The sequence below is a fragment of the Lithobates pipiens genome, unplaced genomic scaffold, assembly GCF_037356315.1.
Source record: "Lithobates pipiens isolate NorthernLeopardFrog02 unplaced genomic scaffold, aLitPip1_a1.2 Scaffold_11, whole genome shotgun sequence".
Classification (NCBI taxonomy): Eukaryota; Metazoa; Chordata; class Amphibia; order Anura; family Ranidae; genus Lithobates; species Lithobates pipiens.
In genome coordinates this window covers 20,681,452-20,700,213 of record NW_027507696.1, presented here as the reverse complement: position 1 = coordinate 20,700,213, position 18,762 = coordinate 20,681,452, and the positions used below count along the sequence as shown (strand labels likewise).

At 43.9% G+C, this 18,762-nt stretch overlaps 1 protein-coding gene across 3 annotated transcripts in view; it reads left to right on the top strand.

The window, feature by feature from the left end:
* The window catches only part of IPO4 (importin 4), a 195,537-nt gene that overhangs the window by 111,950 nt on the left and 64,825 nt on the right, over positions 1 to 18,762 (top strand). For all 3 annotated transcript variants that reach the window (XR_013270375.1, XM_077469604.1, XM_077469615.1), the window contains exon 19: positions 11,170 to 11,276. Coding sequence is in view for 2 of the 3 variants with exons in the window: in XM_077469604.1 (XP_077325730.1) it covers positions 11,170 to 11,276 (107 nt within the window). In the remaining variant the exon portion in view is untranslated. The remainder of the gene's footprint in view (positions 1 to 11,169; positions 11,277 to 18,762) is intronic.

Sequence of the window (18,762 nt, the reverse complement as noted above, 5' to 3'; positions counted from 1 at the left end):
CTCCTGACCTTTTAACTTTTAGAAAGGGTATTCTTAGCCTTTACTATGAAATCTTTTTCTTTGTGCAGACCCTCCATATAGGAGATTGGACCCTTACAAAGTTTCTCTTTTCTGATTGGCTGCGGATATACTTTAGAGTGACAATCAGTAGTAGGGTACAAGAGAAAAAAAACATCTAGAAATTATTTCAACATGTGTAGAAGCCCAGTGCATTAGTGGCACTCTTCTCCCTCATTAAGTCTAGGTTCATACTACACGCAAAAGGGGGACTGCATGTAATCGCACGCTTTCTTGGACCCCCATCAAAAATAGGCTGCTGGTAGCAGAGATGCTGTTAATTACTAATGGCACCCCCACACGCTGGAAACTGTGCTGCGGTTTCTCTGTGGCTGCAATTTTAGAAAAGTGTCAGGTACATTTTCACTATGTTCAAATGAATGGGCTGCTGTGCCCACGCAAACCCAACTGCCATCAAACTTGCATAGTGTGAACCTAAATCAAGATGAGGAAGCGTTAACATCAATGGGCCAGTTTATAGCAGAGATCAGTATTTGCTCTCCAATGGACACTGTAGTCTTTACTCCACACAGTAGCCTGCATTTAAGTGCCATTCATGAAATGCAAGCCACAGGGTGGAGTCTGTGGTGTTCCATGGAGTTATCACCGATTTACGCCACATTGAAGGCTTAAGAAGCCAGTGATTGTGCTTTTTGTTTTCCATTCATTTTAATGGCTACTCCAGCTAGCAAAGAGCCACGTGAAGCTTTCATTTTTGATCTGTTCCTGCAATGACCGTGGTTATTTCTGGCCATCCGACTCTCATCTACTACCAGCTGTCTGAGTTTCGGGAGTGCTTGAGGCCTTGCCTTTTACTTTGAGCTTATAGGCTGACATACTACTATGTCTGATTCTAGACACAAGTGGATAAAACTACCAGATGTGCCCATGCAGGACTTTATTACCTAAATCGCCCAGTTATTTGCTGACTTTGATCACAGAGGCCACAAGCCTTCTCCTGCAGATTCTACATTTATTTTGCCCATGCTTAAGTAGCCTCCGAGCCATCAGTTACAGAAACTCAGTCTGATTCTGAGTCACTCCAGTCTTTGCCTGATGAGCTTACTCCTGAGAACTCGCAATCTATTTACTGTTAATTCCAAGATAAAGGAGAATGCTTTGACTCTTATTGATGCAGTTTGCATCACTTCAGGTCAGACTTTTGCTTCTGCCATTGTTGTCTCCAGTCTCGGTTTGTTTAAAACTCCTAATGCCGCAAAATCTTTCCCTTTGCACCCTCTTTTTCAACTGTTTCTCTTTGAAGATTGGAAAAATCCTGATCAGCAGATTTATCCCCCCCCCCCCCCAAATGTCTTGTATCCTTTTTAGTGTTGAAAATATTTTTATTGAACATTTCAAGTGAAAACAATAAAACAGTAACCGTCATGAGGCAAATACAAGCAGGAACAGTAACAGGATTACATTTACGGGTGGCCGGCTAATGACTATCAGCCACAGTCGGTCCCTGTCGGAAAGCTTGGAAAACAGGGAAAACGGCCTGTTCCCGATCCACAAGGCCACAGTAGGGAGAAATACTCATGGGTTACCACATGAGACAACGTGTAATTAATATTACGAAGAAGACAGAAAGAAAGAGAGAAGAGAAAAGGGAAGAGAGGAGCAAAAGAAAAAGGAACAGAGTGGTAGAGGGGAAAACTGAATAGCAAGATGAGAGGAGAGGGAAAGGGGGGAAGGGGAAGGGATACGGGCAAGGGGGGGGGGCAGGGTAGGGGAGAGCCCACAGCGTCCCTATGCGTTCAAGATTTGATTCATTAAGGCAGGGGTGTCCAAACTACGGCCCTCCAGTTGTTCAGGAACTACAATCCCCATCATGCCTAGTCATGTCTTTGAATGTCAGAGTTTTACAATGCCTCATGGGATGTGTAGTTCTGCAACAGCTGGAGGGCCGTAGTTTGGACACCCCTGCATTAAGGTGTCAGAGGAAGAGAAGTGGAGCCAGATCGACCATTGAGATATAAACTTGGTGTAAGTGTCATTGTCCAGTGCCAACATCTCCTCCATTCTCATGGTGTCATTCATAATGGATACCCACCGTGACAATGGGGGAGTAGTCGTCGTCTTCCAGTAAGCAGGTATCAGCTGCCTAGCAGAGGACATAAAAAAGCGGAGCAATCTTTGTCTCTGCGATTTAATAGACCCGGGCAGTATTGAGAGTAATGCAATTTTCGGAGAGATAGGAACCGGAGTATCAGCTAGAAGATTATAACATTCAAAAACCTGCGTCCAGAAGGGGCGAATCCTCTCACAGTCCCACCAGACATGTATATAAGTTCCGACTTATAGCAGGTGGCTGGCATAGACAGGAAGATTTTGTGTAAAGTAGCAGGGTCTCTGTACCATCTGGACAGTAGCTTGTAGTTCTTCTCTTGAGAGTAGCAGGAGATGGTCGACTTGTGTGTGAAGTGAAAAGAGGTTTGCCATTCCGGCACAGAGATGTCTTCACCCAAATCCGCAGACCACAGCCTAGTATAATGTGGGAGCTGATCATGCGCTAAAGTCTGTAGTAAGTTATATAAGGAGGATAGTAGGTGTTTGGGGCTTTCTGGGAGCGAGCACAGTACCTCGAAGTTGGTAAGCTTGCAATGTATTTGAGAGGAGTGTAGGCGTTTGGTAAATGTGGACACCTGTAGGGGCGTGAGCCAATCTCCGGAGTCTGCCAGAGGGACCGGGGGGAAATGAGTCTCCTGAAGGCAGACAATACCTGAACCCATGGCCTTCAAATGTCGGAGGACAGCCAGACGCTTCACAGGGCTGCCCAGTCCCCTGACATTCCAGGAAAGGCACTTAACGGTGGTCGACATTGCTCAGAAACATAAGAATGTGCATACTCAGTATAAGTGATAACAGTATTAAGATAAACAGAAAGGCAATATCAAACCAAATCCTAGGGAGGCTGCCCCTGTACTTTGTGGTAAAGCAGGATGGTCAAAGAGGGACGTCAGGGGTCCCGGATCAGAGGAAAGGGTGGTGTTTAGCCCTGTCTTATACCATAGCTTCAAGGAGGCCAAAGTCAGTGGGGATAAGGATGTCATACTAGAGTAGTCCTGATTGTATCCCCATAGAAGAGCTCGGAGATCCACAGGAGAAAGGTCCTGTTCAACGGCCACCGAGGCCTTGCAGGAAGGACGGGGGAACCATTCTATGATGCGAGTCATGTGAGCAGCCGTATCTGATGGCTAGCGAACGTAGGGAGATGAAAAATGATTTGGGGACGTGTATGGGGATTGTTTGAAATAAATACAGGAGCTTGGGCAGGGTGTCCATCTTTAGGGTATTAATCCTTCCGAACCAGGGCAAGGGAGATCCCCCCCATTCCTCAAGGTCCTTCCGTATACGGTTAAGCAGGGGAATATAATTCAGGGAAAACAAATTAGCTAGGTTGGAGGGTATAATGACCCCTAGATAAGAGATCCCCTTGGTCTGCCATTTAAATGAGAAATTGGATTTTAGAAGGGACAGTGTGGAGGGGGTGAGGGATATGTTAAGGGCTTCAGTCTTAGCAATGTTGATCTTGAAGTTACTATGGATACCAAAACGTTGAAATTCTCTGAGTAGGGATGGTAGGGAGATGTGTGGATTCTGAACATACACAAGGAGGTCATCAGCATACAGGGAAAGTTTGTGATGTGCAGACGGAGTTTGGATACCAAGAATGGAGGGGTTTTGTCGTATGGCACAGGCCAACTGTTCAATAATGATGACAAAGAGGAGGGGGGACAGGGGGCAGCCCTGGCGGGTACCGTTCGCAATGTCAAAAGGGGCTGATGTGGTACCGTTGACTAGGACTGTAGTCGAGGGTCGTGAATATAGGGACATAACTTTAGAGATGAAGGGAGCTCCAAGGCCAAGTTGTTGTAGAGACAGCTGTAGAAACCTCCAGCTGACCCTATCGAAGGCCTTTTCAGCGTCAAAAGATAAGAGGCAAGCTTTCAGGCCTTTACGTTGGATCAGGGAGATAAGATGTATCGTCTAGGTGGTGTTGTCCCTCGCTTCTCTGCCAGGGACAAACCCCACTTGATCGTTATGAATAATTTTAGGCAGTAAAGGGGACAGACGGGTAGCCAGAACTTTCGCAAATAGCTTAATATCTATGTTGAGCAGGGATATGGGCCGATAGCTGCTGCATTGGGATGGGTCCTTGCCTGGTTTAGGGATAATAGAGATGTTGGCAGATAAAGATTCCTTGGAGGGGAGGTTAAGACTGTCTACCGAATTAAAGGCCTTTGTCAGAAGGGGTGCAAGTTGTGGGGCAAATCTCTTGTAGAACCGGGGTGTAAAGCCGTCAGGACCCGGGTATTTTCCCACTTTAAGGGCTTTAATGGCCTGCAAAAATTCAGAAGTAATTAGGGGCTCATCTAGGGATGTCGCGTCTGCATCATCAATAGTGGGTAAAGCAGTTTCCATAATATAATCCTGTGTGGGGTCGGGAGGGGGGGGGGGGGGGGACCGATCAGAGGGGTTTGCACGCGAAAGGTTATAAAGCTGTGAATAGTATTGCCGGAAGGATTCAGATATCCCAGAGGTGTTAAATGTTTTCCTATGATTCGATTGGACGATAAAGGGGATAGAATGTCGCGGGGGTCTAGGGTGACTAATTCTAGCCAGGTGTTTACCACATTTGTTCGCCAGGGAGTAGAAGTGATTCCGCGCTTTATCCCTGGCAATTAGGGAGTGCGCGTCTAGAAGCTGGAGCAAGTCTCTGCGGGCGTTGGAAAGCTGGACAAAAACCGTAGGGTCCAGTTCTTTTTTTATGAAGGGGTTCAAGGTCCGCTATGGTAGAAAGGAGCTTGCGTATGTCATGAGCGCGGGCCTTCTTAAGGCGGGAGCCATGTTGTATGAGGGTACCCCGGATCACACATTTGAGTGTGTCCCATTGGTTCAAAGGGGAGGTTGTGTCAGCGGAGTGGTCACCTATGAAATCTTTAATGACTTTGGAGACATCCGCTACGCACACGGTGTCCCGCAGCAGATTGTCGTTAAGTCTCCAGCTCGCCCCCCGGCGGGCAACAGGGGGGCGGACTAGAGTCAGATAGATGGGGGCATGGTCGGACCATAGGAGGTTACCGATCGCCGTTTGGAGAGGCGTGTCTAGAAGTGATTGCGATATGAGAAAGTGGTCCAATGTACTGTAGGAGTTGTGTGAAACTGAGAAATAACTGTAATCCCTTTCTGTGGGATGCTGGACTCGCCAGGCATCCACCAGATGGGAGGAATGGAGGAGTGATTTAATACGTGTCAAGGTGGAACAAGGTACAGAAGACTTACCCGAGGATGTGTCTGCGGATGGGGAGAGGGCAACATTGAGATCACCTCCAACAATAAAAGCCGACCCTCCAAAGGAGGATAGTCTGGTGAGGACTGAAGAGAGGAACCGAGCCTGGCCCACGTTCGGCACGTAAACGTTAGCTACTGTAAAGAGAAAATCGTTTAGTTTCAGTTTCAAAAATACATATCGGCCTGAATCATCTATGAGAGAGTCCAGAACCTCCGGGTTAAAAGATTTATGAAAGGCAACAGACACCCCCTTGGATTTGGCCTGCCGATTAACACTGTGAAACCATTGAGAGTAATACCTATTGCGCAGTGCCGGAATAGCTCCAGCGCGAAAATGTGTTTCTTGAAGCAACAGAATTTTCGTACGCTTTTTGTGAAAATGGTAAAGTGTCTGGCTCCGCTTCTCGGGAGTGTTGAAACCCCTACAATTAAAGGAAGCGAAGGTTATTGAATCGTCACTAGCCATGGGGGATCATTGGGGTGGAGCTCGGGATCAAAATGATAAGTGACACTATGGGCAAACCCCATTGGGGTAAGGAACGGGAATAGAGGATGTACAGGGGAGGTAAGGGAGGGGGGAAGGGGTGGGAGGGCATAGGCAGAGAGAAGGCGAAGGGGAGAAGAAAAGAAAGAAGAGAGAGAAGGGACAGTATAACAACCTTGCATAGGTAGTAGCAACAGTGGTAGATATGGCTACCCGCTCCCAGCACAACAAACAGGGGGATATGAAACAGAGCATTTGTAAACATCAGTGGTAGGAGACGGGCCCAGTAGGTCAGGCAGAAAAGAGGAGTAGGCAAGTCAAAAATAAAAATAAAAAAGGCCACTAGGTGGCTCCAAAAGGCAAACATTATAGAGAAAAAAAGCCTGTCATAAAGGCACAAATCAGTGCATCGCACAGTGATCATAGGATCACCGTGAGGCGCACAACGAAAAACAAAAAAGAAAGAAAAACCCGTGGGGGGGGGGGGGGGGGAGTGTGGGACAAAAACACAGAGTCGGGCAGCTCCCAGCACCCTGGCCCCACGGGTAAACCAATATCAGTTGCGACCTAAAGAGTAAACCAAAGAACATAATAAGCATAATTATCTTAGTGGTCATCAATAAATGCAATTGTAAACCGGCATAAAATAGAGAACATCTATGAATCATAGGGGGAAGAACATGCAACAGGCCCTACGAAGGGGTCAGATTAAACATAACAATAATCGTAAAATATGTCAAGGGCAACACGGAGGGGACCGTTGTAGACAGTGGATTGCAAAGACAAGTCCTGAGGTCCATCCAGGAACTATCAGCACAACGGAGAACCCCAACTATAGGGATAGGGAGGAGGGGGACACAGCAACGGGGGTTGTGAAAGATATATAAAAAACCTGTAAACAAAAGGGTTAATCAGCATGCGAGATATTCGACCCATACGGGTCCAAGGCCATCACAGGGGAGGACCCCAGTGGCGGGAAGAGAAAACAGGCCCGGGGGGGCCCACTGGATCGGGTCAGTCGTTGGGATCCTGAAGCTGCGGGGACCGAGGGGTGCGCTTGCGACCTTGCTTCTGCCATTGCGGGGTGTAGGGTAGACCTGGAGTGGTCGGTGCAAACGGCCAGTCAGGTAGGGCGACTTGAGGCAGTTCAAGCGTACTGAGAAATGTAGGCAGGTCCCCCAATGTACGAAATACAGCGCTTTTACCCGCGTGGTGCACTCGAAGATGGAACGGGAAACGCCATTGGTATTTGATCTGTCTTGCTTGCAGGAGTTGCATGAGGGGTCGTAGGGATTTCCGCATAGCCAGTGTTTGGCGGGAGAGATCAGGAAGGAGCATGATGGGTGCGTCATTGAAGAGGATCGACTGCTGCGTGCTGGCGGCCCTCATAATGTTCTCCTTTATTTTGTAGAAATGGACACGGCACAACGTGTCACGGATGAAGGAGGGGTCAGGGGTACGGGGACCCGATGTACGGTGCACCCGGTCCAATTCGATCGGGTCATCTTTGGGTCGTTGGAGTATTTGGTTGAAGATAGTCGTCACAGCTGCAGGCAGATTTTTGGGGTCAACCGACTCGGGTATCCCCCGTATACGTATGTTTTTGCGGCGACTGGGGTTTTCGAGGTCGTCCTGTTGGTATGAGAGCTGCTGAAGCAGGACAGTGTGGGTATTGAGGATCCGATCATGTGATTGTACAGTGTCCCGCAGGCTATCTACTGTGCTATCCACATCATCAAAGCGTACCCCCACATCCTTTCTCAAGTCAGAGATCTCCTTTCGATACCTTTCCTCAATCCGGAGTACACAGTGTTCAAAGTCAGCTTTGGTGGGTAGAGACCTCATGTAGCTGTGCAGGGATCTAATCTGCGATTCCATGTCCCATCCATCCCCCGATCCTAGGGAGGCATTAGAGCGGCTTCTGGTAAGCCTGGGGGAGAGGGCAATGTCCTCAGAATGTGAGAGCAGGCTGTGGGGACGCACCTGAGACTGCAGGGCTGATTCAGAGCGTGCCGGGGATGGAGGGGCCAGCGTCCCTTTGGATGCCGGTCGGTGCTGTGAGGACGACCGTCCATGGCCAAAATAATCATCGAGATCCCCTCCCGGGTGACGGCTATTACCGCTCTTGTGTGCTTTGGGCTTGTCTTTCCCCATGGAGCTGTGTTTAGTCCGGTTTACTGTCTGAAATGAGGGCCGCGGGGCCGGGGGAGCCAGGAGCTGAGTGTAGGCCCGACCTACCTCTCCATACGTGGAGGCAGGCCCTTATAGGTGAAAGTCTAGATCATTCAGGAGGGGCTTGCATATATCAGAACGTGGTCCTATAGTTACAGTCTTGAGATAGATCAAGGTGACCTCCGCCGTAGTAATTCTGTGAGGTATAGTGACTTGTTATCTGAGAGGATTAAAAGATCATCCAGGTAGAAGGAATGTAAAGTGGTCAGTCCCCTGCTGCAGTAGAGTAAATGAATACACAAAGGTAGCCAGAGCAGAGTCTGTGTGCAGAGGGCTGCAGGGGGTGCCTGGAACAAGGATGCCTGGAGTAGTGGACCAGGAGAGCAGGCTGGGGTCACAATCAAAGGTGGGTGGAGAACCACAAGCAGAGAAATAAGTCAAATAAAGCAATCCTCCGTGGGGGGGCGGGCAATCGGGCCAGAGCAAGCAGGCAGACCACAGATGTAAGCCAAAACAGCCGTGGAGCACTTTCCCGGGCAGCAGCCGTAGGAAACCCCGGGGATCCGTAGGCCTCTGTAGGCCGCACTAGGCCGGAGCTGGCCGCGGGCCCCCCGAGAGCCGTGGAAGCCCGAAACCACCCCAAATAATATCCGGGCGGGGGGGGGGAGATGACTGGAGGGGACCGATGATGGCCCCTTACCTCACCCGCCGGCGTGGCTCCGGTGGCTTCAGGCGATCCCGAAGGCCCAAGATGGCGGCCGGCATGGAAACTAGCGGCAGGTCCGGGCGGCTGGAAGCCTCAATTCTGGGGAAAAGTCGTCTAGGACCCCGTGGCGGCACAGCGCGGTCCGGGCAAAACAATTTTATAGGCTGATTGGGCGCGGTGGTAGGTGGATGGCGAGGTGGTAGGTGGTGGCCACGCCCCCCCCCTTGTATCCTTTTTAGGAGGATGTTGTGCATAAATCATTAATTACCACTGTTGATCCGGCAGTTTCCTGCCTTCTAAAAAGGCTTACTATTTCTGTAGAGGATAAACCTCTCTAAGGACCCAACCAATAAGTGGTTGAAAGCGCTTTCTGAAGCTCTGTTTTCCTTTATCTGATCCTAGCTGTGACCTTACTTTGTCAAATCATGGCTGACTGGTCAAAATGACTTAAGAAATCTAACTGTTGATGAGGTTGATCCCTTTCTTATAGAACACATGAATCAGATTGCTTTACTATTAAAAGTTCAGCTATGACTGTTTTCTGGAAGCCTCCTGTCTTATTTTTCACATGCCTCATGTCAGTACATTTGCATAGGGCAGTTTGGCTAAAGGTCTGGACTTTTATGTAAAAAGCATTTTATTCACATGGCCTTCAAGGGGGCAGTGTCTCTTCGGACCCACTTACTTACTGAAAGAAACCTTGGAAAATACTGCAAAATCTTCTCCCTATCTGTTCCCTCTCCTCTCTCATGACTTCCACGTCAAGACCTCCCAATCTGGACTCCCTGTACACCTGCAATTCCTGTAACTCAGTCTGCCAAATCCATATATATATATATATATATATATATATATATATATATATATATATATATATATATACATATATATATATATATATATATATATACTGCAGTGCTAATAATTATATATATATATATATATATATATATATATATATATATATATATATATATATAGCAAATATATCTATAACGTATCACCTTGCATTTCAAAGAATATATAAATCAAAAGTGCTCGTGCTCTGTGATATTGCACTCAGTCCTCAATGAGGATAATATAAAACTAAATGACAATAGTCCATATAAAGAATAATAAATAATAATGAAGTGCTTGTGCTCCGTGAATATCAATAAATCCTTGATGAAGTATTTCAATCAAACAGCAAAAGTCCATAGTAACATCAATCATGTGATAATGGTGTCGTCATACGTGGTGCACACACAACCCCTACCGGGTGTTCCCTCACCTTACGGGCTTAAATAATAAGCCTGTAATAGATAGCAGTAGCCGGCAGAGATCCTCCTTTGCGTCCTTTATCCTATACGGGTTTGTGAAACACTAATATAAATGTTATATTAGTGTTCGATATTTATATAAAATATTTTTTTTTAAATGGTATCACGCTATTTCCTGCCTCTGTCATTTCCCACATGTGATGTATGGGGAGATTTTCTGAAACATACCAGGAGAAAATGGAGACCTCTGTGCTGAGTTATAATAGGAAGGAGCAGATGTCCTGTGTTCCATATTAGTGTTCCGCAAACCCACATAGCTTAAAGGAAGCAAAGGAGGATCTCTGCAGGCTACTGCTATCTATTACAGGCTTATTATTTAAGCCCTTAAGGTGAGGGAACACCCAGTGGGGGGTTGTGTGCGCACCACGTATGAAGACACCATTATGGACTTTTGATGTGTGAGATATATATATATATATATATATATATATAGAAATTGATCCCAGGTTCAGACTAGTGCGAACACTGACATCCCATGTGATTCGCACCTGCATGCAATGTCTGTGCAATGCGAGTTCAGCCATACAGTTATATGGCTGAACTCGCATTGGATTCGCACGAAAATAGTGCGGGAACTTTTTTTTGTCCTGCACTGGAATCGGATCGCATGGGTGTTCTCACCCATGGGATCTGATTCCTGTGCAAGTTCATAGTTCGCACTGCGATCTGTGAACCGATCTGGAGGTGTCATTAACAATGTATTGACAACCGCAGCGGTTCGCCGATTGCACTGTGAACTGTCTGCGGGAGAGATGCAATGTGGGAGCTGGCACTGTAATCATGCTGGTCAATCAAGTGTGAACCTAGGTAACAAGGTGGAAGTAAATTAGAGAGGGGCATCGAAGACGATTGCTGTCTAATAAATGTAATATTGGGCACTGTGGATGTGTGCCTTCAGGTAGTGATAACATGGAGCACAAGATTACTTTACATATATCTCTTAATATGCTGGTTCCAAGTCCTGCGACTTGAGCCCATAGTTTACCAACAGGACACTAAGCTTTAGATGCCAAAACTTGAATTGCAGCTTCACAGATCAAAAAATATTTTTTTTCTTATTTTTTTTCAATCATGTCATTATAGTTGTAGTCAATTAACTTGAGTGTCTTGCTTCCTTTTTTTTTTCCTGCTAAAAGCTGCATTATAATGAGAATCACTCATTCATGCTGTTTGATGATGAAGCTGATGAAGAAGATGCTGAAATTCAAGAAGAGGAGGAAGAAGAAGATCCTGATGTTGAGGGGTAATATAAAACTATCTTTTCTACTTTTAGATTTGTAAAAAAAATTATCTGCAGAAAAAATAACCTAGGCATTAAAGTATTGTCAGGAAAAAAAAAAGTTATTATTAAGTCATCTCACTGATGTGAATAAAAAAGGCAGCACTTGCCAAATGTGCGCCGTTGACTTTGCAGTGCCACACCGGTTTGGAAAGTATACACATGAAGAAAAAAAAAAAAGCAACCCAATTATACCAAAAGTTGCCTACATCCCAGCATACATTGGACAAAAAAGGAGATACCCCCAAGAAATGGGACTTTAAGGGCAACAGTATACAAATATAATAAAAACGATTTTAGTCAAAAAAAAAATACATATATAAATAATTAGATAATTTAACAATGTTCAAACCAATAAAAACAATGATAATTTTGTTGGTAGATTCTCATATATATCCGGACAGCCCGGCGCTTTTCGGGACCAGTTGTATGTATATGAGCTACACAAAAAGCTGATGCCAAAGAGTATAAATTTCCTACCTCTGCCTAATCTTAACCAAGAAGGAGCAAGATATAGGGAAGCTGGTCACAGCCGGGAAGCAAACAAAAGCCCCAATTTGTGGGTAAATCTGGCAGAGACAACAAAAAAAGTTCCTTAATCGAGACGTTTATGTGGCTTAATAATTTAAACCATGAACAGCAAGGTCATGGCCTCGAGATCCTGGGACCTAAAAGATATGTTTTAAATGATAAAAAAAAGGGAATGTAAGTATGTAATAACAAGGGGAAAGTTTGACTGGTTAGCAAGCAGACACTTATATAGGAGCAATGCCTTACATGTCCCTAAGGCACCAGAGAGAAACCTGGGCAAAGACTGCGTGAGCGTTTCCTGTAGAGCCAACACTGGATGGGGGCTCCACATCGGGGGCGCCCCGCAGGTAGTGCCCACCGACGCAGCAATGCGGTCCGAATAGTGGGCATAAAACCGGGGCACCATCTGAAAAATGCTGCCACAATGTAAATGACCACCCACGGACCGATTGATTGGCCGCCCAAGATGCACCGGGTGGGACAGGGGAGGGGCCCCCCAGACCGGTACATAATCGTCCATGATCATCGTCGCCAGTGGTCCACATAAAACATCACAATCAGACAAAGATTGGGTATGACAGACCAGAAACATGTATGCAGATAACCTAAAATCAATACCATAACAAATCACTGTTTCTTACATTTATGTCAAGACATTATGTTAATCGTCTGTCATCAAATAGCCCTACGAAGGTTCTATTGTAACACCCTATTTACGCCCATAAGATCATTGATCCATAGTTCATCATTCTTTTTCACACCCACCGGAGGAGAAGCCCTCAAGAAAGGGCCTGAAACTGAGTTGTTCATTGAGTCCTGGGGGTGAGGTGGCCTCAAGGTCTGCAATCCAACATGACTCCCACAGGAGGAGGACCTTGTTCCAATCCCCACCCCCCGGACTCGGATAAACTCTGGCTAGGATCAAAAATCTGATCCCTGGGAGTCTGCCCTGATGCTTGTCAATGACATGTCTCCCCAAAGGGAGCTCAGGATTGGCCATCCTCATTAAGGTCACATGTCTAGATGCTCTTTGATTGAATTTCGTTTTGCCAACATAAAACTGTTGCCAATGACATGTCAAGGGGTACACAACCCCCTCAGTCTTGCAATTAGAGAAATGGTGTGGTTTGTACGGTCGTCCATTGGGAAGTATTATATTCTGTCTGGTTTCAATATATTGACACATGGGACATCCACCACATTTGAATGTGCTCAATCTCTTACAAGGATCCCTGCGAAAATCGCCCACATATTCACTCACTCCTTAAAGTCCCATTTCTTGGGGGTATCTCCTTTTTGTCCATTGGTTTGGTAGTACGTGCACTATTTTTGGCGATTTTCAGGTGCGATAATGTCAGCCAAGTTGCACCTGAAGTCGCACTGACATGCGTTATTGAAATGTGTGTGATTTTCAAGTCCACATTCAGTGTGAACCAAGGCTGCACGCCATATGTGAAAACACATGCCACCAGCTGGTGAACTATGGATGATTATCAAATCATCATGATCTGGTTACAAAGGTGACAAGCAATAATTGTTAAACATATCTAGCACTACAGACATATATGTGGTAATTGTTCCTAGAGAGGCTCAAACGAGTCAGTTTAGAGGTTATAGTTATATACTCCTTTTAATTGAAGTACTCTGTGGATTACTTTGCTGAGGAAACAATTGTTTTTCTACTTGTAAATCTAAACCATAAAGGGGGGCTCCAGTTAACAAGAGATCATTTATTTATAATGCTACCTGTTTCTTGTTTACTTAATATTTGTACCCAACACGTGATTGCATGTGGCCTTTCTTGAACTGACTTTTTTCTTACAACCTTGCCATACAAAGCCATATTTGTGGAGAATTTGTGATATTGCCACTATCACACTTGATGTGTGGTTTCAGGGACACCTATCACTCTCTACATGTAAACTAGCCTAACTTGACCGCAGCCACGGGAAAACGTAAAACATGGCAAAAATGCAACCCGGCGATTGCGGGGCCATTTCTGGGAACATCTGGATGACACTAGGTCCAATAAATCCACTAACGTGGCCAGACACTATAATAGTTTACATGGAGGGGATACTGATTTGATGTCTGTTCAGATTGTGGAAAGGGTCAAACTATCTACCAGAGGTGGGGATTTGTTTCGTCTTTTATACAAGAGGGAGGTTTTTTTTGGATCTTCTACTTGCATACTAAAATTCAAGGTGGTTTAAATTTTGAGTGGGATTCCACTTTTATGAATGACTACATCTTTTATTTTTTATTTTTTTACCCTCATTTATTTATGGTGTTTTTGTATATAAGCCAATAATATTTGTTCTCCTCTTTTCATTTTTTGTGGTTGATTGGAGTGAGTACCTATGTTGTCATTTTAGGGGTACTTAGTAGGATACTTAAGTGTGATTATGGTGTGCCCTTCTATAATAAAATAAAATAGGAATAAAAGTGACACAATTTTTTTTTTTTTTTTTTTTTTTTTTAAACGGCGTAAAAATTTTAAACGTGCCCCGTCCCACGAGCTCACGTGCAGAAGCGAATGCATACGTAAGTAGCGCCCACATATGAAAACAGTGTACAAACAACACATGTGAGATATCGCCACGATTGGTAGAGTGAAAGCAATAATTCTATCCCTAGACCTCCTCTTTAACGCACAGCATGCAACAGGTAGAATTTTTTAAATGTCGCCTATGGTGATTTTTAAGGATAAAAGTTTGTCGCCATTTTATGTCAATTTACTCGGCTTAACATTATCTTTCACAATATAAGATAATTGGGCTAACTTTACTGTTGTCTTAATTTTTTATTCAAAAAGTGTCTTTTTTTCAAAACAAAGTGCGTTTGTAAGACCGCTGCGCAAATACGGTGTGACAGAAAGTATTGCTACAATCGCCATTTTATTCTCTAGGGTATTAGAAAATAAAAAAAATTTATAATGTTTGGGGGTTCTAAGTAATTTTATATCAAAATAAAAAGTTTTTAACTTGTAGATACCGAGTCTGAAAAAGAGGCCTTGTCCTTAAGTGGTTAATGACCATTCCATTTTGCGATATGGCACTGCATCGGTTTAACGTTGCGTGGTCGTGCAACACTATACCCAAACAAAGTTGACACCCTTTTTTTTTACTCACAAATAGAGCTTTCTTTTGGTGGTATTTGATCACGTCTGCGTTTTTTTTTTTTTTTTTTTACGCGATAAACAAAAAAGACAGACAATTGTGAAAAAAAAATAAAACATTTTTTTTTTTTTACTTTCTGCTATAATCCATATAAAAAAAAATACATTTATTCATCAGCTTAGACCAATATATATTCCTCTACATATTTTTGGTAAAAAAAAAAAAAAAAATTGCAATAGATGTATATTTATTTGTGCAAAAGTTATCACATCTACAAACTACCGGATAGATTTAGGGACTTTTATTTATTATTTTTACTGGTAATGGCAGCGATCTGCGATTTTTAACGGGATTGTGCCAGACAAATCTGACCCTAAATTACACTTTTTATGGACCAGTGACATTATTACATTGATCAGTGCAATAAAAATGCACTGATCAATGTAAAAATGACACGGGCAGGGAAGGGGTTAACACTAGGGAGCGCTCAAGGGGTTAACTGTGTTCCCTGGGTGTGTTCTAACTGTAGGGTGGGTGGGCTCACTGGGACATGACCGAGATCACTGTTCCCAATGCCTGGAAACAGTATTTCTGGAAGAACGGGGAAACGTCTCACCGCGATTGCAGGTTGTTGGCGGACATCAAACCTGTGGGCATGCTCTCACCCGCTATCCTCCTTGCTGACTTACCGCAGTAAAGTAGTAAATGTACCTGAGCAGGTCGGCAAGTGATTAATAGATATACTTACCTAGGATAAAAATAGGAATTTTCTCTGTTATATGTGCGATAAGATAGTGTGTGTGTGTATATATAATGTATATATATAATTTTTGAATATTTTTTTATCCGATTTTTCCAGTGTGCAGCTATATGCGTTTTCTTCTTTTTTTTTGGGAGGATCTTGGATGTGTTTATTATAGTGTTATTAGTTATTTACATTCATATATATTTGCTCTATGGATCCGCTCATTGCTTCGTATGTCCAGGGTCTTTTATTGTGTGTGGACATTTGGGGGTAGGAACAGGCATTGCCAGCCATGTCCCCACATGTCTCCCCACATTTGCTTACATTACCTTGTACATATTCAGATATTTAGAAATCGAATTGTGTTTTACAACAAATGTCAGCTTGTTGCGGTTGCTGCTCTTTGTATATGAACATATAGCAAGTGACATTGATTGGTTATATTCATATATCAACGGACATTTGATTTAGCCATATTCAAAATTTATATTGCATGTATTTATTCCCATTTATTTTTATATTTACACAATTTTTGAGTTAAACATTTTGATTTATATTCACGTTTATAATTTTTTCCTTTTCTTTAGTATTTCTATGCATATGTATATATTTTTAATATTTCTTGGTTTTCTTTGTATTTTGTGTAATATTTTTTTTTTTTTTTATATATGCATATTGTTTTAGATGGTATGGTTTAGTGTTGTATGTGTTTGATGGGCTCTAGTAACGTTGGACAGATCGTCCACCTTGGTTTTTTGTTGGATTAGTTTCACATGTGACTGGAGAGCTTTAACCGGGCATACACACTCTGGGCAATTAGCAAGGATTAAGCACAGGAGTGTGAAACACGTCTGCTGACCCTCTGTGGGTTGAGTGTGTGCCATGTCTTTCAGTCCCATTTTTGCACAATAAAAGGAGCTGTTTTTATTCTCTGGGAGGGCTGCTATCTTTTTTTTTTTTTCCTTTTTACATGGCAAAAATGAAAACATCGTTTTCCGTTTTCCTGCGGCCTATGGTCAAAACGTTCCTATCCTGAACACATTAAGGAGAGGGAGGTTTAACCTCACCTAAATGCGGCACTTCCTAAACTCTGCTAAAAGCCTATGGGGGTTATTTATGAAAGGCAAATCCACTTTACACTACAAGTGCAAACTGCACTTGAAACTGCACTTGAAATTGCGCCAAAAGTGCACTTGGAAGTGCAGTCGCTGTAAATCTGAGGGGTAGATCTGAAATGAGGGGAAGCTCTGCTGATTTTATCATCCAATCATGTGCAAGCTAAAATGCTGTTTATTTTGCTTGCATGTCCCCCTTGGATCTGCAGCAAGTGCACTTGCAGTGCAAAATGGATTTGGCTTTCGTAAATAACCCCCTATGTGTGCATGGAGACGCAAGCTTTTATGGAGTTGAGGTGGTGGGAGTCAATGAACACAGATCTATGAACTGTTTATCAAGATACATAGTTTTGTACACGTGGTGAATTATGGATGGATGAGAAGTTATACTATGAAGCAAAGCAAACCCTAGAGACTGGTTCATTTGTTTTATTAAGTTTATTAGTTAAATCACACAAGAGATAACAACATAGGAATTTATGTGCATATATCACTATATTACACATGGATGCTTGTCATTTATGTTTTTCTAATAGTAGGCACAGCATTAGTTATGCTTTGTTTTAATTGATGTCTCATGGGAACACAATTGCATGTTTGCAACCACTATTTTATTTACTTATTTGATGTATAATAATGTATACACTAAAATACAGAGTTAATTATTAGGCAGTGCTGGAATGTCACCTAAAGTTTTTTCGGACATGTCTGGTGAGTGTCAGGGAAGTGTTTAGTGCTAATTTCACACATGGAAATAGGTGGAGGTCATAACCAGAAACTACAATCTGTATCAACCCAGGCCAGAATAGGAATTTAAAGGAAAAGACACATTTTTTTTTGCTGCTGACTCAATGTGGGTACACAAGTAATATATTGTATGCAAAGTTTATGTGTTCTATGCATTAAGGTCCCTGGAATATTTACCTGAGCCCCATAGCGATCCAGCAATGTGCGCGAGAGTCTCGGCTCTCCGAGGACTCTCCCTTCTCATTGGCTGAGACAGCAGCAGCACCCATTGGCTTTCAATCACAGCCAGTAAGCCAATAGGAGAGGGGGTGGGACCGAGGAGCAGCTCCGTGTGTGACTGTACACACAGAGCAGTGGATTGGGAGTGAGCATGCGTAGTTGCTTCCGCAGCAAGCTGTTTGCTCTGCAGGCACCTGGCAGTAGAGCGGGACCAGGAGCTTCGGTGGGGGACCTGAGAAGAGGAGGTTTGGGGCTGCTCTGTGCAAAATCATTGTTGTGATTTGTTTAAAAAAAAATATATATCAAAACTTGACTTTAATATCACTTTAATTTTGCTTTGATTCCAGTTTCTGAAGTATAAGCTCTTGTACACACGGTCGGACATTCCGACAACAAGATTTTGTCCGAAAATGGTGCTGCATACACGCGGTCGGACAAAGTTGTCGGAAAATCTGATCGTTCGTAACGTGATGAAGTTATTTTGCTACGACGGGACTACGTTCAGGCTAGTAGCCAATAGCTTTGGTCTAGGAATTTGACCTGAGCATGCGTGGCACTTTGTCCGATTCTCTACAAATGATCAAACAAAGTCCGATCGGATCATGATGTCGGAAAATTTTATAGCCCAGCTCTAAAACTTTGTCAGATATTCCGACGGAAACAGTCTGATGTAGCCCACACATGGTCGGATTATCCGACAACATGGTCTGATCGGACGTTTTTCGTCGGAATGTCCGACCATGTGTACAAGGGCTTAGAGGTTTGATGGGGGCATAGAACTGATTCATTCTGATTACCTTGAACCTACTGAAGGTCACTTAACCAGGGGAGTGCACTCCATGTGTGGTGCACCATTGCTGGACTGTAAAGCAAAGTGCACATGGGGTGAATGTCGGATGACATTGGCCGGTTCAATAAAAACTGGCCAACATCCACCCCGTGTGTATGGCAGCCGGTCCAACAGAAGTATGCTG